Source organism: Heteronotia binoei, chromosome 1 (genome assembly GCF_032191835.1).
Source record: "Heteronotia binoei isolate CCM8104 ecotype False Entrance Well chromosome 1, APGP_CSIRO_Hbin_v1, whole genome shotgun sequence".
Classification (NCBI taxonomy): domain Eukaryota; kingdom Metazoa; phylum Chordata; class Lepidosauria; order Squamata; family Gekkonidae; genus Heteronotia; species Heteronotia binoei.
In genome coordinates, this window is record NC_083223.1 from 888,212 (window position 1) to 909,578 (window position 21,367).

Genomic DNA, 21,367 nt, shown 5'->3' on the forward strand with positions numbered 1-21,367 from the left:
AGCACTTATAAGGGCAAATCTCTACAGGCCTATGGTTCACATGCAAATCTATCGAGCAACACAAAATTCGGTTGTAGTAGTCACTGCTGAATTAACATTCCAAAAGGGTTGAGATATTTCACACACACACACCCCGCCCTGTATGGCAAACACATCAACATATTCTTACAACACTTGGATTTCAAATTGGAAGATGCCCACTCAGCAGCCGGACTTCTTGAGCCAGGGTTTGACCATCTCCAAAGCAGGACGATTGTAACGAAGACCAAGGCTACACCGGGGGAAATCAGAACAGCTGAACATGAAGAAATGTCCATATTGCTATTTAACACAAATCTGTAACTTTTTTGGGGGGGCGTGAGGATGCATGTCATGCTGGAAACAGTGATAAACAACTGAATCTCAAGAGCTTTGAGCCATGGGAGGGTGCTTCCAGGTGTGGAATTCTCGCAGGAGCTCCTTTGCATATTAGGCCACACCCTCCTGATGTAGCCAATCCTCCAGGAGCTTACAAAAAAGAGCCTCATCAGCTCTTGGAGGATTGGCTACATCAGGGGTGTGTGGCCTAATATGCAAAGGAGCTCCTGCTAGAATTCCACCTCTTTATGCTCTTATTACTTTTTTGCAGAAACGTCATTATCTTCTGCGCCATCTGACCCATTAATCATGTTTTTGCAGTCCACAATAGACAGTGAACATAGGATTGTGGAAACCTGGCATGTCTGGAGGATTTTAGTTTCCCGGGGCAATGCGCATGGTCGATCCTAAAGGGAGTGGCATAGAGTGGTGGCACATCTGCAGAATCACCCAAGTGCTGCCACTGACAGCAATATTGAGGGCGACCGCATACCAGCAGAGGTGGGAGCCAGGCCTGGCTTCAGGTTGCAGGGCCTTGAGCTGGGGTGGGATTCTAGCAGGAGCTCCTTTGCATATTAGGCCACACACCCCGATGTAGCCCATCCTCCAAGAGCTTACCAGGCTCTGTTTTGTAAGCTCTTAGAGGTTTGGCGACCTCAGAGGGTTGTGGCCTAATATGCAAAGGAGCTCCTGCTAGAATCCCACCCCTGGCCTTGGGGAAGATGCCCTCTTCCTCCCCTCCCCACCACTAAGCAAGGCTAAAAAGGGCACAAAAGGATTCTGCTCTGCTCCCTTAAGGGCACTTCTCCCTGCATGAAACGGCAGAAGCCACTTACAACCACACAGCTGCCCATTCTTGGTGTGAATATATAGACTGTGGTAGTTAGCAGGCTGTTGGCATCAGGTTTTTAAGCAGAGGCTGGATGGCCATCTGACAGCAATGAAGGTCCTGTGAATTTAGGGGGAGGGGTTTGTGAGTTTCCTGCATTGTGCAGGGGGTTGGACTAGATGACCCTAGAGGTCCCTTCCAACTCTATGATTGCCTCACCAAGTCAACTGTTGCCGCAATCCCTGGTGGAGGCTACTGCCAAAACTAGATGGCAACCATGCGCTCCTTTCTGCTCCTTCCGTTGCAGCTGATTTCTGTGGCCCTTCTTGCAAGCCAATGGCCACCCAAGAACTGCAATCAGAACGTGATCAGCCTCTCACTAGGACTCCGCCCTTCATGTTTTGCAAGGTCTAAAGCTCTTTGGAACAATACTGAAATGCTTAAATGTTATTTTAGGGAGAGTGAAAGCATGCCTTGCAATTCAAACTTTTGCAAAATGAAGATGTACGCTCGACTGGGGAGGTGGGGGGGAAAGGACCCCGTCAGCAGTCTGAGCCGCTGAAGGGGTTTCTCAAGTCCCTTTCTCTTCAAAAGACATACAAAAGTAGGAAAAGGTCTCACTCAAACGCTCGCTAAGTTTACACCCATGACCTCTACTAGCACGACCGTTAGGACATCAAAGTACTGTAAATTATCAAAAGTAATGTACAGAAAAATTACAAATTCGTTTCAAAATACATCACACTGCTACAACTGAGATAAAAAGGTGCTGCTTCTTTTTTTTCTTGTCAGAAAAAGTGTACATCTGAAGTAGAAATGCCGTTTCACAGATTCTAAATAACATCCAGGTGTTCTGTCTGTTGTGCTACGAGCCAGTCCCCATTTCCAAGTAGGGTCACGTCCTTCTGCTGAGGCTAAGACACCACCAGACTGTGGAGAAGGCCTCCCACATCAGAGTATCGGCTGCAACGTCCAGGCTGCAAGTGAAGAAACCCCTTCGTCATTCTAGGCTGGCCTCTTTCCTAGTGTTGGGCTCGAGTGGTCGATCACCTCTGCTGTTCTGCTCATGAGTGCCTTCTGCTCAGCATCCAGTTTCCTGTGGATTTCTGTGCCACAGAGAGAGCAAGAGAGAGTGAGAGACAGAGACCTCAGCGGTGCCTGTACTGCCTCATGAGGGGCACGATGCAGGAGGGAGGGCTGGCCAGTTTTAGGAAGGGGTGCCTCAACAGTTCTTGAGCCGTTCCTCTCTGAGAAGGTTCTCTCACCAGCATCACATCAAGAAAGCCACGGAGGACTGAGGAAACCTGGGGAAAGGCAAGGACAATCCAGTAAAATGACATCAGACCCTGAAATCGTTTGACAACGATGATGCTTGAAGAAGAAGAAGAAGATATTGGATTTATATCCCGCCCTCCACTCCAAAGAGTCTCAGAGCAGCTCACAATCTCCTTTACCTCCCCCCACCACAACAGACACCCTGTGAGGTAGAAGAAGATATTGGATTTATATCCCGCCCTCCACTCCAAAGAGTCTCAGAGCAGCTCACAATCTCCTTTACCTCCCCCCACCACAACAGACACCCTGTGAGGTAGAAGAAGATATTGGATTTATATCCCGCCCTCCACTCCAAAGAGTCTCAGAGCAGCTCACAATCTCCTTTACCTCCCCCCACCACAACAGACACCCTGTGAGGTAGATGAAGATATTGGATTTATATCCCGCCCTCCACTCCAAAGAGTCTCAGAGCAGCTCACAATCTCCTTTACCTCCCCCCACCACAACAGACACCCTGTGAGGTAGATGAAGATATTGGATTTATATCCCGCCCTCCACTCCAAAGAGTCTCAGACCAGCTCACAATCTCCTTTACCTCCCCCCACCACAACAGACACCCTGTGAGGTAGATGAAAACATTGGATTTATATCCCGCCCTCCACTCCGAAGAGTCTCAGAGCGGCTCACAATCTCCTTTCCCTTCTTCCCCCACAACAGACACCCTGTGAGGTGGGTGGGGCTGGAGAGGGCTCTCCCAGCAGCTGCCCTTTCAAGGAGAACTCATGCGAAAGCCATGGCTGACCCAAGGCCATTCCAGCAGCTGCAAGTGGAGGAGTGGGGAATCAAACCCTGTGAGGTGGGTGGGGCTGAGAGAGTTCTCCCAGAAGCTGCCCTTTCAAGGACAAGTCCTGCAATAGCTATGGCTGACCCAAGGCCATTCCAGCAGCTGCAAGCAGAGGAGTGGGGAATCAAACCCGGTTCTCCCAGATAAGCGTCTGCACACTTCACCACTACACCAAACTGGCTCTCAAGAAGACGCTTCCTGTCACCTCTCACTGAACATGATTTCCCATGCAACCCTTCTCTGCAAGGAGGCGGTATTTGAAGAAGGGCAGATATGTGTGCGGGTGTGCACCTACACTGAGAAGTCAGTTCATCCATTGTGTCTGGGATAGCGATTTGTGTTGTTTAGAGGTATGGGTTTTATGCATGTATCCGCACAGCTGTGTGCCGATGTATCACTAGGAAAAATGTGAGTGTAGAAACTGGCACCACACTAGACCTTTAATCCTGGTTTAGCCCTGTCCCCAAAAAACTGACATTCTACACTAGAACCATAGAATCAGCTTTAGGACTCTATGATTTTATTTATTTATTTTCAGTTTATAGCCCACCCTTTCCCAAATGGGCTCTGAGCAGGTAACAGCAGGTTAAAATCAGATATATAAATAATAAAACAATATACAATTTAAGAACAATGTAGCAGTCTAAAAATAAACTCCAGTTGTAGAGCATGTGCTTGGTAAGCAGAAGGTCCCAGATTCAACCCCCGGCATCTCCAACTAAAAAAGTGTCCAGGCAAATAGGCATGAAAAACCTCACCTGGAGACCCTGGAGAGCCGCTGCCAGTCTGAATGGACAATACTGACTTTGATGGACCGAGGGTCTGATTCAGTAGAAGGCAGCTTCACATGTTCATATATATGGGACGGATGGTGGCTCAGTGGCAAAGCATCTGATTGGTAAGCAGAAGGTCCCAGGTTCAATCCCTGGCATCTCCAAAAAAGGGTCCAGGCAAAGAGGTGTGAAAAACCTCAGCTTGAGACCCTGGAGAGCCGCTGCCAGTCTGAGTAGACAAGACTGACTTTGATGGACCCACGGTCTGATTTGGTATAAGGCAGCTTCATATGTCCATATATGTCCTTTGGTGGTATGCTTCTATGATTTCAGCGTAAATGCCAGCTTGGGGACAGGACTAAACCAGGATTAAAAGTCTAGTGTGGAATTGGTCTGAGAGAGAGCCTTATCCTAGCTTGTGACTGAAACAGAGAGAGACCCCATATTTAGGATCTATTTGCTCAGGAATACGCTGGAGATGCTGAGGGAGTGCAGGCCACAGAAACATGGGCAGTCTCACCTTGTGCAGATCCTTCACTCTTGGCGGCAAGTTGTCTCGGATCCTGCGCATTGCCTGGAGAGGTGGCTCATTGAAATACGGTGGCTCTCCGTCGATCATTTCCATGACCATGATTCCAAGGGACCAGATATCCACCTGCAAAGACAGCCAGTGAGCACAGAAGTGAAAGAGCTGGAGAGCTCAGCCTTTTACAGACACTTAACCACAAGAGCCTTTGGTCCTTTTGGAAGAACATAAGAGAAGCCAAGTTGGATCAGGCCAATGGCCCATCCAGTCCAACACTCTGTGTCACACAGTGGCCAAAAAAACCCTCCAGGTGCCACCAGGAGGTCCATCAGTGGGGCCAGAACTCCTGAAGCCCTCCTCCCTCTTGCCCCACAAGCACCAAGAAGATGGAGCATCCCTGCCCCAGACAGAGAGTTCCAACAATATGCTGTGGCTAATAGCCACTGATGGACCTCTGCTCCATATGTTGATCCAATCCCCTCTTGAAGCCGCCTATGCTTGTAGCCAGCAACACCTCCTGTGGCAGTGAATTCCATGTGTTAATCACCCTTTGGATGAAGAAGGACTCCCTTTTATCAATTCTAACCTGACTGCTCAGCAATTTCATTGAATCTCAACAAGTTCTCGTGGAGAAGGGAGAAATGTACTTCCTTCTCTACCCTCTATCCCATGCATAATCTTGTCAACCTCTATCATGTCACCCCTCAGTCGACGTTTCTCCAAGCTAAAGAGCCCCAAGCATTTTAACCTTTCTTCATAGGGAAAGTGTTCCAACCCTTTAATCATTCTAGTTGCCCTTTTCTGCACTTTTTTCAATGTTATAATATCCTTTTTGAGGTGCAGTGACCAGAATTGCACACAGTATTCCAAATGAGACCGCACCATCGATTTATACAGGGGCATTATGATACTGGCTGATATGTTTTCGTTCCCTTCCTAATAATTCCCAGCATAGCGTTGGCCTTTTTTGTTGCATTATTGTTGCATTTTTATTGCATTTATTGCATTTTGTAAGCATTATTGCTGCTTGTAGCAAGTTCCCAGTTCTTTCTTACTTCTGTCCCATAAGGCAGCCTAGAGATAACTTCCGGGGCCATCCAGTACGGGGTTCCAACAAGCGATTTCCTCTTGGGAACATCTTTTGAAACTTGGGCACAGAACCCAAAGTCGGATAGTTTTATCTGAAAAACAAACTGTGCATCAGAAAAACAACAGGCTTGGAGTAGCTTTCATACCTACATAGTGAGCAGAGATTTATAATTCTACTCATTGCAATATCGATAACTCTCTCTGTAAAATCCTGCAAGGTTATTCTTGGTGATATTTTTGTGAAACATTTGCCCTGTCCTCCAGGGCGGTCTGAGTGGCATCTATGGTGTCCTCATGACCAGAGCTTTTTCTGTAGCAGGAACACCTTTGCATATTAGGCCACACACCCCTGATATAGCCAATCCTCTTGGAACTTACAGTAGGCCCTGTTGTAAGAGCCCTGTAAGCTCTTGGAGGATTGGCTACATCAGGGGTGTGTGGCCTAATATGCAAAGGAGTTCCTGCTACCAAAACAGCCCTGCTCACAACCGCCCTGTGAGACAGTTTACGCTGAGAGTCCACCCAGGAAACATCATGGCTGAAGGAACACTTGAACTTTCGTCTCCCCAGTCCCAGCATAACCTAAGAACATAAGAGAAGCCATGTTGGATCAGGCCAGTGGCCCATCCAGTCCAACACTCTGTGTCACATAAGAACATAAGAGAAGCCCTGTTGGATCAGGCCAGTGGCCAATCCAGTCCAACATTCTGTGTCACATAAGAACATAAGAGAAGCCATGTTGGATCAGACCAATGGCCCATCCAGTCCAACACTCTGTCACATAAGAACATAAGAGAAGCCATGTTGGATCAGGCCAGTGGCCCATTCAGTCCAACACTCTGTGTCACATAAGAACATAAGAGAAGCCATGTTGGATCAGGGCAGTGGCCCATCCAGTCCAACACTCTGTGTCACATAAGAATATAAGAGAAGCCATGTTGGATCAGGCCAGTGGCCCCTCCAGTCCAACACTCTGTGTCACATAAGAACATAAGAGAAGCCATGTTGGATCAGGGCAGTGGCCCATCCAGTCCAACACTCTGTGTCACATAAGAACATAAGAGAAGCCATCTTGGATCAGGCCAATGGCCCATCCAGTCCAACACTCTGTGTCAAATAAGAACATAAGAGAAGCCATGTTGGATCAGGGCAGTGGCCCATCCAGTCCAACACTCTGTGTCACATAAGAACATAAGAGAAGCCATGTTGGATCAGGGCAGTGGCCCATCCAGTCCAACACTCTGTGTCACATAAGAACATAAGGGAAGCCATCTTGGATCAGGCCAATGGCCCATCCAGTCCAACACTCTGTGTCAAATAAGAACATAAGAGAAGCCATGTTGGATCAGGGCAGTGGCCCATCCAGTCCAACACTCTGTGTCACAGAAGAACATAAGAGAAGCCATGTTGGATCAGGGCAGTGGCCCCTCCAGTCCAGCACTCTGTGTCAAATAAGAACATAAGAACATAAGAGAAGCCATGTTGGATCAGGCCAACAGCCCATCAAGTCCAACACTCTGTGTCACACAGTGGCAAAAAATTTTATATACACACATACACTGTGGCTAATAGCCACCGATGGACCTGTGCTCCATATTTCTATCTAAACCCCTCTTGAAGGTGGCCATACTTGTGGCCGCCACCACCTCCTGTGGCAGTGAATTCCACATGTTAATCACCCTTTGGGTGAAGAAGTACTTCCTTTTATCCGTTTTAACCTGTCTGCTCAGCAATTTCATCGAATGCCCACGAGTTCTTGTATTGTGAGAAAGGGAGAAAAGTACTTCTTTCTCTACTTTCTCCATCCCATGCATTATCTTGTAAACCTCTATCATGTCACCCCGCAGTCGACGTTTCTCCAAGCTAAAGAGTCCCAAGCGTTTCAACCTTTCTTCATAGGGAAAGTGCTCCAGCCCTTTAATCATTCTAGTTGCCCTTCTCTGGACTTTCTCCAATGCTATAATATCCTTTTTGAGGTGCGGCGACCAGAACTGCACACAGTACTCCAAATGAGACCGCACCATCGATTTATACAGGGGCATTATGATACTGGCTGATTTGTTTTCAATTCCCTTCCTAATAATTCCCAGCATGGCGTTGGCCTTTTTTATTGCAAATGCACACTGTCTTGACATTTTCAGTGAGTTATCTACCACGACCCCAAGATCTCTCTCTTGGTCAGTCTCTGCCAGTTCACACCCCATCAACTTGTATTTGTAGCTGGGATTCTTGGCCCCAATGTGCATTACTTTGCACTTGGCCACATTGAACCGCATCTGCCACGTTGACGCCCACTCACCCAGCCTCAACAGATCCCTTTGGAGTTCCTCACAATCCTCTCTGGTTCTCACCACCCTGAACAATTTAGTGTCATCCGCAAACTTGGCCACTTCACTGCTCACTCCCAACTCTAAATCATTTATGAACAAGTTAAAGAGCATGGGACCCAGTACCGAGCCCTGCGGCACCCCACTGCTTACCGTCCTCCACTGCGAAGACTGCCCATTTATACTCACTCTCTGCTTCCTATTACTCAGCCAGTTTTTGATCCACAAGAGGACCTGTCCTTTTACTCCATGACTCTCAAGCTTTCTAAGGAGCCTTTGATGAGGAACTTTATCAAAAGCTTTCTGGAAGTCAAGGTAAACAACATCTATTGGGTCTCCTTTGTCCACATGTTTGTTCACCCCCTCAAAGAAATGTAACAGGTTAGTGAGGCAAGATCTTCCCTTGCAGAACCCATTCTGAGTCTTCCTCAATAACCCGTGTTCATCAATGTGCCTACTCATTCTGTCCTTGATAATAGTTTCTACCAACTTTCCCGGTATTGAAGTCAGACTGACGTCAACATAAGAGAAGCCATCTTGGATCAGGCCAATGACTCATCCAGTCCAACACTCTGTGTCACATAAGAACATAAGAGAAGCCATGTTGGATCAGGCCAATGCCCATCCAGTCCAACACTCTGTGTCACATAAGAACATAAGAGAAGCCCTGTTGGATCAGGCCAACGGCCCCTCCAGTCCAACACTCTGTGTCACATAAGAACATAAGAGAAGCCATGTTGGATCAGGCCAATGGCCCATCCAGTCCAACACTCTGTGTCACATAAGAACATAAGAGAAGCCCTGTTGGATCAGCCCAATGGCCCATCCAGTCCAACACTCTGTCACATAAGAAGATAAGAGAAGCCCTGTTGGATCAGGCCAATGGCCCATCAAGTCCAACACTCTGTATCACATAAGAAGATAAGAGAAGCCTGTTGGATCAGGCCAATGGCCCATCCAGTCCAACACTCTGTGTCACATAAGGAGATAAGAGAAGCCCTGTTGGATCAGGCCAATGACTCATCCAGTCCAACACTCTGTGTCACATAAGAACATAAGAGAAGCCATGTTGGATCAGGGCAGTGGCCCATCCAGTCCAACACTCTGTGTCACATAAGAACATAAGAGAAGCCATGTTGGATCAGGCCAATGACTCATCCAGTCTAACACTCTGTGTCACATAAGAACATAAGAGAAGGCATGTTGGATCAGGGCAGTGGCCCATCCAGTCCAACACTCTGTGTCACACAGTGGCCAACCTCCCCCCCAGGTGCCATCAGGTGGTCCACCAGGGGGGCCACAACATGAACCATTATGTCACACCATAGAATTGTACCATTCCAAATTGGTCACAGAGAAGAAGAATGTTTATGCTTCTCCGGCTGATGGACTAGGCAGAAAAAGTGGGTTTTAGTTCCAGTCTGTCTCTATTTTGATCCCACCCCTTTTTCAGGCCAGGTAAAGGCCAGTGTTAATTCAGCAGGTGTTCCATCGCTGGCTGATACTGCCCACCAATGAAAGTGATTCCTTTTCAAGCCCTACATAAACCAATGGGCCAAAGGTCACAACATTCTTCCTAGACGGGGCTCTTACGTTGTTCCCTCTACCCTGAATTGCAGTGGATAAAATAAGGGCTCAGTTCAAACATAACAACATGATTTAAACTCAACTAACTATCGATAGAGTGTGTGGCTGAGTCCACACTAACCTTGTTCCACACCAGGCTTCCGTTTCTCTCTGGAGCAAGTTAGCGATTTCGCACCAGCTGCCCCGTGCCACCATTTTGTGGGGGAAACCCACGATTTGCTGCATCGCATTGTAAACCTGAAAAACAGGTTTACGCTGTGGTGTGGCAAATCGTGGGTTTCCCCTGCACAAAATGATGGCACGGAGCAGCTGGTGTGAAACGGAGAGAAACCTGGCGTGGAGTAAGGTTAGTGTGGAATCAGTCTCTGTCTAAACGCAGGCCATTTCATTTCACTAGGATTCATCAAACCAGGATCTCCAACCATGGTTTGGTTTATTAACAGACGAAGTCTGAAGATGGTTTTTCAACCATCAGACACAGAAAAAAAGGTTCAGAAACAGAACAGATGCTTATGTGGGGGCACAAAGGGAATACTGATTCACCCCCCCAGGAGGTGAGAATCCCCCTCTGCCAGGCCTCGCCCCCACTGATCAGCTAGCCAATAGAGAGGACTTACAGTAAAAAAAAAAAAGGGACTGTAGCATGATCCGGAAGTGACTTAGGGCCCGTGGGGAGATGGTCTGGTTTTGAGGCAAAAACTCTATGGTAGAATTGGCTTCTGCCCCAAAGCTTTGGCTCAGATAACTGGGCTCTGCCCTACATGTCTACATAACTTCTGGGACATGTTAGAAGTCATGTGGGCCCTTTGCTGAAACACTGGATGTGGCCACAAAGGTGGGGAAGAGGAGGGGAAAGGAAAGGAAAGGTCCCCTGTGCAAGCACCAGTCGTTTCTGACTCTGGGGTGACGTTGCTTTCACAATGTTTCCATGGCAGACTTTTACCGGGTGGTTTGCCATTGCCTTCCCCAGTCCTCTACACTTTCCCCCCAGCAAGCTGGGGACTCATTTTACCAACCTCGGAAGGATGGAAGGCTGAGAACCTGGAGCCGGATACCTGAACCAGCTTCCGCCGGGATCGAACTCAGGTCGTGAGCAGAGGGCTGCGACTGCAGTACTGCAGCTTTACCACTCTGCGCCACGGGGCTCTTGATAGAGGAGAGGAACTGACTTCAAAAATGGTAGTTTAAGTGGCTCAAGGATTGCACAGCACATCTGATTTTGGGCCCAGCTGTTCTCACCGTCAGTGAAAAAACACACAAGGCAGACTTTGTGCTTTTTGTTCTTGGCTCTCAGGTACTCTGACTACAACAGCTACTGCGTGGGTAGACGACGTGGTGAATAACTGCGCGCTTTAAGCATATTAAGGAAACATTCTCTTTATCTGCAGCAAAATCAGTTCTGCAGAAGGCGGCTGCACATCGTGACAGCTGAGGGGCTGATGGTGGAGCACCGGCTTGGAGTTTAATGTCAGAAATGGATGCTGCAACCTCTTCGACAGACAGCCCATTTGTCATGTCAGGCCCACAGTTTGGGATCTGGAAGGAGAAGCTGCAGGAAGAGCTAGGAAGGACGCATCACAAATTACCGCATTGTGGAGACCAGGGATTTTATTATCGGCCTTGTCAATCTTGCTTTGGCACGGGTGCAGGGGTACTTTTAATCAAGGGCTTCTCACTCCCTTCTCCCACCACTCAACTCCAACATCAGGGGAACAAAAAATTAGGAAGAATAGCTGCTATTTATAAAACCAAGACAGCCTCAGCCAAGGCTTATTTTGGGGGGTGAAAGAATAGACAGCGCGATGCCTGTCTGGTGCCAGAACCACTTGCGGGGGGGGGGGGGGGGGGAGAATGCGAGAGGCTTCTGTGTATCTCATTTCCCTCCAACAAACGAGATCCGTGTCTCAGAAAAGGGAAACTAATTTGATTATGCAGCCTCTCCGCGACAAAGGTGTGCGTGGCGCATAACAAGCACAAGAGGCTTAAGGAGACTTTGCGCGTGCATCTGCAACGCAGAGACCAGATCACAGCTTTTTAGCGGCATGACTATTGAACACTCATTGGGCTAGGATCCTCTGTTCAGATATATTCAGCTGTATATCAACAAAGGTTTTTTAAAGCTCCATAGCATCTTAGACTGGGTCAGAATATTTCTACAGAAATGTTAACAAGTGTGAGTGTAGGCAGAGAAAAAAGAATCTGAGCAGACAGGTTAAAACGGATAAAAGGAAGTACTTCTTCACCCAAAGGGTGATTAACATGTGGAATTCACTGCCACAGGAGGTGGTGGCGGCCACAAGTATTGTCACCTTCAAGAGGGGTTTAGATAAAAATATGGAGCAGAGGTCCATCAGTGGCTATTAGCCACAGTGTGTGTGTGTGTGTGTGTGTGTATAAAAACATTTTGGCCACTGTGTGACACAGAGTGTTGGACTGGATGGGCCATTGGCCTGATCCAACAGGGCTTCTCTTATGTTCTTATGTGACACAGAGTGTTGGACTGGATGGGCCATTGGTCTGCTCCAACATGGCTTCTCTTATGTGACCCAGAGTGTTGGACTGGATGGGCCATTGGCCTGATCCAACATGGCTTCTCTTATGTTCTTATGTGACACAGAGTGTTGGACTGGAGCGGCCAGTGGCCTGATCCAACATGGCTTCTCTTATGTGACACAGAGTGTTGGACTGGATGGGCCATTGGCCTGATCCAACATGGCTTCTCTTATGTTCTTATGTTCTTAATCTGGAAAAGGAGGGAGGATGGGGGAGCATCATGATATCATTAAGTTGGGATAATACTCTAGCATTTGTCTGCGACTCTAGAGCATTTTTCCCAAACTCTATGGTTCTTTTCTAGGATTTGCCCCAAACTCTTTGCCAAAGGCTTCTCATCTTTACAGAGGACCAGGGGGCAATGTTCCCTCTAAGCTGTGAGCAAAAATTCTACTTTGTGAGCTACTGGCATGCAAGTTGTGAGCTACTGTGCTCTGGGGTCCTCCTTCCTGAGCTAGGACAAAAATGTGTGATCTGGAGGCTAAAAATCTGTGAGCTAGCTCACGCTAACTCGGCCTAGAGGGAACACTGCCGGGAGGTTGTGTGGACCCTTATTGCATCCTGGCCTAGGTCTTCTAGGATTCCTTTCCACACAGCTCGTTAGACCCGTGTTCATATCCCTCCTAGCACAGTCCCTTTCTGTCCCCACCACCACCACCAGCAGAAGAAGCAATGGATACTCACCCGCCCATCACTTGTAAGGAGTATAGAGTCGCTCTTTATATCCCGGTGGATGACCCCTTGGTTGTGCAAGTAGGAGAGGGCTCTTAAGACAGACAGGCAAACGGTGGCAATCTGCTCTTCATTCATTCTGGAATGGGGAGGGAGGGAGAGAGAGACAGAGACAGAGAGAGAAAATGTGAAAATTTCTTCCAAAGTACCAGAGCCAGTTTGGTGTAGTGGTTAAGTGTGTGGACTCTTATCTGGGAGAACCGGGTTTGATTCCTCACTCCTCCACTTGCAGCTGCTGGAAAGGCCTTGGGTCAGCCATAGCTCTTGCAGAGTTGTCCTTGAAAGGGCAGCTGCTGTGAGAGCCCTCTCCAGCCCCACCCACCTCACAGGGTGTCTGTTTTGGTGGAGGATGGGAAAGGAGATTGTAAGTCGCTCTGAGACTCTTCGGAGTGGAGGGTGGGATATAAATCCAATATCTTCATCTACCTCACAGGGTGTCTGTTGTGGGGGAGGAAGGGAAAGGAGATTGTGAGCCGCTCTGAGACTCTTCAGAGTGGAGGGCGGGATATAAATCCAATATCTTCATCTACCTCTCAGGGTGTCTGTTGTGGGGGAGGAAGGGAAAGGAGATTGTGAGCCGCTCTGAGACTCTTTGGAGTGGAGGGCGGGATATAAATCCAATATCTTCATCTACCTCACAGGGTGTCTGTTGTGGGGGAGGAAGGTAAAGGAGATTGTGAGCCGCTCTGAGACTCTTTGGAGTGGAGGGCGGGATATAAATCCAATATCTTCATCTACCGCACAGGGTGTCTGTTGTGGGGGAGGAAGGTAAAGGAGATTGTGAGCCGCTCTGAGACTCTTCGGAGTGGAGGGCGGGATATAAATCCAATAACTTCATCTACCTCACAGGGTGTCTGTTGTGGGGGAGGAAGGGAAAGGAGATTGTGAGCCGCTCTGAGACTCTTTGGAGTGGAGGGCAGGATATACATCCAATATCTTAATCTACCTCACAGGGTGTCTGTTGTGGGGGAGGAAGGGAAAGGAGATTGTGAGCCGCTCTGAGACTCTTTGGAGTGGAGGGCGGGATATAAATCCAATATCTTCATCTACCTCACAGGGTGTCTGTTGTGGGGGAGGAAGGGAAAGGAGATTGTGAGCCGCTCTGAGACTCTTTGGAGTGGAGGGCGGGATATAAATCCAATATCTTCATCTACCTCACAGGGTGTCTGTTGTGGGGGAGGAAGGGAAAGGAGATTGTGAGCCGCTCTGAGACTCTTTGGAGTGGAGGGCGGGATATAAATCCAATATCTTCATCTACCTCACAGGGTGTCTGTTGTGGTGGGGGGAGGTAAAGGAGATTGTGAGCCGCTCTGAGACTCTTCGGAGTGGAGGGTGGGATATAAATCCAATATCTTCTTCTTCTTCAGTTGAGAACCCGGACCTACATAGCTCAGGTTGGCCCACTCTCATCAGATCTCAGAAGCTAATTTGAGTCTACCCTGTTTAGTAGTTGGAAGGGAGATTACCAAGGAAGACCCCAGTCAGTATTTTTAGTTTTGTTCCACTCAATGGCAGCCATGTCATGGATTCCAAGCATCCAAGGATCCTGAAGTGAAGGAGGGTCCACTCTAGTTGGATGGGAGACCACCAAGAAAGCCCAGGGTCACTACACAGAGAGGCAGGAAATGGCAAACCACCTCTCTTGCCTGGAAAATTCTATAACGGGACACCATAAGTTTAAAGAGCAGGGCTTTTTTGTAGCAGGAGCTCTTCTGCATATTAGGCCACACACCCCTGATGTAGCCAATCCTCCAAGAGCTTCCAGGGCTCTTCATGCAGGGCCTACTGTAAACTCCAGGAGGACTGGCTGCATCAGGGGTGTGTGGCCTGCTTTCTGCTCCCCACGGTTTCTCATGAAGATCACAAAGCAGGGGTTTAAATGGCTCAGAGCCATTAAGCCCCTGCCTTCTGCTCTCCATGAACTGCCTCAAACTGCATCAAAATCTGCAAAAGTTTGTGGCGGTTCTTCAGTTTGCAAACATTGCTTTGCAAACCATGAACTGGCCACAATTTGTGATGAACTCTATTTGTGAGCTGGTTCGTGCCCGTCCCAAAGGAGAGCCTCTTGTGGTTCTTGAAGCGGGCGCATTCAGTGATCCAGTGGACCACTCGACGGTCTTAGAGATTCTGGGGCCCCAGGGAAAACAGGAGGCTGGGTCCCCAGCATCACTGGGTGAGGGGATAGAGTGTGGTGTGGTTCCATGTCCTGTTCACTGCCACCCCCTCCAGATAACTGCCCAGTGCTCTGAGCCCCTTGCTGTCCTTGCCTACTGAAGGAGGCTTCCAAACAGGGCATCTCATCTTTGGGACGCCTCCTCTTGAGGCAAAGACCGATCCTGAGCCCCCTTCCCGGGGCCATCCAACAGACTGTGATCAGTGTTCTCCCTCCCCCGTGCCTCACACTATTTATGCAAATGTCACAAGCCCTGGAATCAAATCTTAGCGGGAGGGTCACAGAAATGTTCAAAAGAAGATTAAGGAGTTATTCTAATGCATCCAACCATAATGGCAGCACTTGAAAAAGAGTTTTCTGGAAGCATCTGTTTGCAATTAAGTTCCTGTCAAAATATTTGGCACAGTGACTAACATTTCAGAAAATAGTGCTTAATGAAGGCTTGGAGAATCTTTGTGGCCTGTGGGTGAGAAAACAAAAATAGCTGCAGTTCTACATGAGGAAAGTGGCTGGACAAATGAGATGATGGGCCACCGTTCCAGGGTCAGTAAGTGTGCCAAATGCAGCATGCACACTTCCAGTTGATGCAGAACTCTTCCTCGAGCCAGATGCTGAAGACTGGAGCAAGGCAGAATTCCAGGATGGGAGTTTTAGGGGCCTCACAAGAAGTGTGCAGTTCTGGTCGCCGCACCTCAAAAAGGATATTATAGCATTGGAGGAAGTCCAGAAAAGGGCAACTAGAATGATTAAAGGGCTGGAGCACCTTCCCTATGAAGAAAGGTTGAAATGCTTGGGGCTCTTTAGCTTGGAGAAACATCGACTGCGGGGTGACTTGATAGAGGTTTACAAGATAATGCATGGGATGGAGAAAGCAGAGAAAGAAGTACTTTTCTCCCTTTCTCACAATACAAGAACTCATGGGCATTCGATGAAATTGTTGAGCAGACAGGTTAAAACGGATAAAAGGAAGTACTTCTTCACCCAAAGGGTGATTAACATGTGGAATTCACTGCCACAGGAGGTGGTGGCGGCCACAAGCATAGCCACCTTCAAGAGGGGTTTACATAAAAATATGGAGCAGAGGTCCATCAGTGGCTATTAGCCACAGTGTGTGTGTATATATAAATTTTTTTGCCACTGTGTGACACAGAGTGTTGGACTGGATGGGCCATTGGCCTGACCCAACATGGCTTCTCTTATGTTCTTATGTGACACAGAGTGTTGGACTGGAGGGGCCACTGGCCTGATCCAACATGGCTTCTCTTATGTGACACAGAGTGTTGGACTGGAGGGGCCACTGGCCTGATCCAACATGGCTTCTCTTATGTTCTTAAGTTTCCCACTGGTTTTCAGTGGGGTGACCCAACTAGCTTGTTCCTCTGGACAAAAGCCACATGAGCATGGACTAGACGGCCTGTACAACTCCTTCCAACTCTGTGATTCTATGTTTCTAGGCAGGGGCTGGAACAACCTGCGAAGTCAGCGCTTCAGGCAGTCCTTTGCAAAGGCTTGCTTTGGTGGTTTAGCATCTAGCTGGACTGTTTTAAATCCAAGCAATGAAGTAAGGAGAGGCGCAAACCTGATTTTTTTGCAGTTCGGTTCATGGCTGAACCATGAAACTTACATGAACAGATACACCGATTCCCGAACTGAACCCATTCGAACAGGTTTGCGAGCCATTTAAAGTTTAAATGTGGAGAGCAGAAGGCAGGGGTTTAATGGCTCCAAACCAAACAACTGAGTGGGTCAGAAATGGGTCTTCTTCCTTCTCTGATGACAGTAGAATTCACAGCCACCTCACAACGTTCATGGCCAGGAGAAGAGACCCAGATGAATGGAAGTCCTTCTTCACTCAAAGAGCTTGTGGAATTCACTAGCATAGCACAAAGACTAGTTCAGACGGCTTTAAAAGGCAACTAGACCAAATAGCTGAGGACTAGTCACACTGTCTACAAGGCATACAGTCTCCATATAATAGGGCAGGAGGGCAAGAACAGAGAGAAGTCCAGTGTCTGTACTGGGGGTATGCAAACAAACCCTTGGTGTTTTTTGGGGTCTGGGTATATTGAACCTGGAGAATATCAGTGTTTTCCAATATTCCTCAATCCCAATGCCAGTATGGCATTTGGATTTGGGGAATATTCGGGAAACCCAATTTTTTTCAGCTCCGTTATACCCTGTGGAGACCATTACAGTCAATGGTCCCTGCAGGTTATAATGGGGAATCGAACTGCAAGACGAGTGAGCCCAGGATTGGCTGAGGTGGCAGGAGCTGAGAATTCCATGCTGCCTTGGCTGAGGCTCAGTTTAAACCAAGCTGGGAGAGGAGTCCCATATATGCCCAGGAGGTCGATACGTTCGGCCTCCCAACATCTGTTGGCCGTCCCCGACCCAAGAGATGCCCGCCTTGCCTCAACTAGGACCAGGGCTTTTTCAGTCCTGACCCCGACCAGTGGAATCAGCTCCCTATTGAGATCCGGGCCCTACCTGGCTTATTAGCCTTTCGTAGGGCCTGTAAAACAGAGCTGTTCCGCCAGGCTTTTAGCTGAGGCTGCAGGAGTCCATTCTTGATCTGGTTGGTCTCCCCTGTTGGCACTGGGTCAGCCATAGCTCTGGCAGAGGTTGTCCTGTGAGAGCCCTCTCAGCCCCACCCACCCCACAGGGTGTCTGTTGTGGGGGAGGAAGGGAAAGGAGATTGTGAGCCACTCTGAGATTCTTCGGAGTGGAGGGCGGGATATAAATCCAGTATCTTCTTCTTCAGCTATACTGGTAGCCGAACAGATAATCTGATCTGTATTCGGTTTAAATAATAACTGAACAATAATGGTAAGGTATTTTCCAGGCTTGGTTTATGCCGAATACACACCCCTATTCTGTACCCACTTGGTACCTTCCCATCCCACCTTGATTCCAAGCAGCTCAGCCCAGAGTACGTGATTCTCCCTCCCCTATTTTATCCTCCCAACTTCCCTGTGAGGCAGGGAAGTCCAAGATAAAGTCAGTGGTCCAGGGTCACCAAGTGAGCTTCAAGGAAGTAGAGGGATTGGAATCTGATTCCAGTCCAAGACTCTAACCACAAGGGGTGGAATTTTAGCAGGAGCTCCTTTGCATATTAGGCCACACACTCTTGATGTAGCCAATCTTCCAAGAGCTTATAAAAAAGAGCCCTGTAAGCTCCAGGAGGATTGGCTACAGCAGGGGTGTGTGGCCTAATATGCAAAGGAGCTCCGGCTAGAATTCCACCCCTGCTAACCACTACACCACACTGGATCCCAAGGAGACCTGCTTGTAGCTGGTTGGCCACTGAGAGACTTGAGTAGATGCCCTGTCGATCTGATCCTTGAGTAGATGCCCTGTCTGATAACTGCTCTTATGTTCTTAGGTGCATCCACTTTTAGAGAAACAATCAGAATCTTCTTGGTAAATCCATAGGGTTGCCATAGAAACAGCTGAAGGCATTAACAGGCATTATACTCTCCTACCCTTATTCTTCCCCTGATGCTGATAATGACAGAGAAACAGCCTAGCCACTGCCTGTTCCTTTCCTTTGACATCATCTTGGAATTCTCCTAGGTGCCTTTTGATGCATGCAGGATGCTCTCCGACATGCGCACCAAAGAAGTTCAGTCTTGATCATCTCCCCCCAGGAATATGAACTCTTCAAACACTGCAGGTGGCTGAGTTCTTGGTGGGCCGTTAGAAGAAGCCGCCTGCAGAAACCGGCCCCTGCGGGATCCTTGATGGAGCTTACCTGGTATGAGTCACGATATCAGTCAAGGCGCCGCCTTCCAGAAACTCCATGACCACCCACAGCTCGTCTCCCACCAGGTAACTGTTGTACATGTCGACCACGTTTTCGTGATGGTAATCCCGCATTATAACGACCTAGGAGAAGAAAAGAGTCTGTAACGGGTGGGGATGTTTTAAGATGTGTCTTCGTCTTCTCTCCAAAGAAGCATTTTCCAAACGAGAAAGCCTTTGGCTTTACTAATGAATAAACACATCTTTGACATCAGGAAAACCGGCGTTTGAACGAGAAGTGTTGTGAGATCCTGGTTTGCAGCTGGGCTGTTAATGGCACCCAACCTAAGTAGACTTAAGCCCTTCTAAGCCCACTGACATCAATGGATCTAGAAGGGTTTAAGTTTGCTTAGGATGGCACTGTTTGCCATCCTGATCTTATCTTATGCATGGCACTGCTTGCAACCTCATTCCCTGCGGTGTAGGCCCCCTCCCTGAAGGGCAACTAGAATGATTAAGGGTTGAAATACTTTCCCTATGAAGAAAGGTTAAAACCCTTGGGACTTTTTAGCTTGGAGAAATGTTGACTGAGGAGTGACATGATAGAGGTTGACAAGATTCTGCATGGGATGGAGAAGGTAGAGAAAGAAGTACTTTTCTCCCTTTTTCACAATACGAGAACTCATGGGCACTCAATGAAATTGCTGAGCAGTTGGGTTAGAACGGATAAAAGGAAGTACTTCTTCACCCAAAGGGTGATTAACACATGAAATTCAGGAGGTGGCGGTGGCTACAAGTATAGCCAGCTTCAAGAGGGGATTGGATAAACATCTGGAGCAAAGGTCCACCAGTGGCTACTAGCCACAGCGTATTATTGGAACTCTTTGTCTGGGGCAGGAATGCTCTGTATTCTTGGTGCTTGGAGGAGCAGTGGGAGGGCTTCTAGTGTCCTGGCCCCACTGATGGACCTCCTGATGGCGCCTGGTTTTTTGGCCACCGTGTGACACAGAGGGTTGGACTGGATGGGCCATTGGCCTGATCCATTGGCCTGATGGCTGTTCTTCTGTTCTTATGTCTGGGGCAGTGACGCTCTGTCGTGCTGGTGCTTGGGGGCCACAGTGTGAGGACTTCTAGTGTCCTGGTTCCACTGATAGACCTCCTGATGGCATCTGGGTTTTTATGGCCACGGTGTGACACAGAGTGTTGGACTGGAGAGGCCACTGGCCTGATCCAACAAAGCTTCTCTTATGTTCTTATGTGACAGAGTGCTGGACTGTATGGGCCATTGGCCTGATCCAACAGGGCTTCTCTTATGTTTTTAAAGGACTTGAAAAAGTCACGAGGAAACTGTAATTGTTGTAAAGAAGTTTGGGAATCGATTGGCAGCAGTGAGGGCAGCTGGCACTCTCAAGGTTTTCCCTTCTGTACAGCCACTGAAGTCTCTTTGTGCTGGCTTGTCAAATGCAGCTGGCCTGCAGGAGGGCTGAGTGGGGGAGGGAGTGACTCTTTTGAGCCTTGCTTGTGGCCACATCTGGAATTTAGAGAACAGGAAATAGGTTCCCAAACAAAATGGCTGCCATATAACACCAGCAGCTGGCTCATTCTTGGCTGACTCACCGGTGGCAAAGTCAGGGATTTCCCCGATGCAGCAGGAGCCGAGCAGGATCCACCCACCTCCCTCATACCTTAGGCTGCCACCCTGGACTCAGCTCGAACTCCTGGGGCAGGACCCTGAGATGCAGGCAGCTGCAGCGGCCAGACACAGGCTTCCCCACCTTCCTCGGGGATCTCAGAGCTTTGGGCACCAGTGGATATCATCCCCTGGCGGTGGTACAACAGGGAAAAAACCCTCCCCAGCAGTGGAGCAGCAAAGCACGAAAGCACCTCTCCAGGAAAGCCATGTGTTGCTCTCTGATTGAGGGCCTCCAAGTGGATGGAAAACTAGAATTTGGTATATATTCAAGACATCCTGGAACTCTTCGGCCAAGAGGCATTTTGATACCTCTCCTTGGAGACTCTGGGCCTGTGCCTGCAATCTCAGGCCCTTTGTCGCAACACTGACTAGTAGGGTTGCCAGCTCTGGGTTGGGAAATACCTGGAGATTTTTGGGGTGGAGCCTGAGAAGGTCAGAGTAGAAATGTAAGTATAAAATATGGCTATATGGTAAGCATAAAACACACCAGAAACATAAGTATAAAAGATCTGTTCCAGAACAGAAAGGTTGTGTGTGAATATTAAACATAAAATAAGACTCCCTCTCTTTGTGGACCATAGGCTTATCAGTCCTCAGGCCCAGTTTTTCAGGGTCCTCCAAACCGTAAGTCAGCAGGGTGGCAATGGGAAGCCCCACCCCAACAGCTACCTTGTGCCTTCAAACCTTGGCAGGTTTAGAAAAGGCTTGCAACTGTTTGAAGTTTCTGAATGTGTGTATGCCTTTAAATCTCAGCAGGAAAGCTGCAGGGGTGCAGGGCAAGCAGACAGAGCCACATTGCTTTCAGTCCCTCTGTTTGGAGGAAAACTCCACTCCCTAGGCTGTTCTTTCATTTTTCTATTAGTCTGAA

General features: G+C 48.4%; 1 protein-coding gene across 1 annotated transcript in view; it reads right to left on the reverse strand.

Moving 5' to 3' along the window:
* Positions 1 to 2,317: 2,317 nt before the first annotated feature.
* Positions 2,318 to 21,367, reverse strand: part of PAK5 (p21 (RAC1) activated kinase 5) — a 42,131-nt gene continuing 23,081 nt past the window's right edge. Inside the window, exons 5-9 of the mRNA XM_060257301.1 lie at positions 18,817 to 18,950; positions 12,845 to 12,971; positions 5,660 to 5,785; positions 4,599 to 4,733; positions 2,318 to 2,490 (exon numbers count right to left, since the gene is read on the reverse strand). Of these exons, the coding sequence (XP_060113284.1) occupies positions 2,335 to 2,490; positions 4,599 to 4,733; positions 5,660 to 5,785; positions 12,845 to 12,971; positions 18,817 to 18,950 (678 nt within the window). The 3' untranslated portion in view covers positions 2,318 to 2,334. The remainder of the gene's footprint in view (positions 2,491 to 4,598; positions 4,734 to 5,659; positions 5,786 to 12,844; positions 12,972 to 18,816; positions 18,951 to 21,367) is intronic.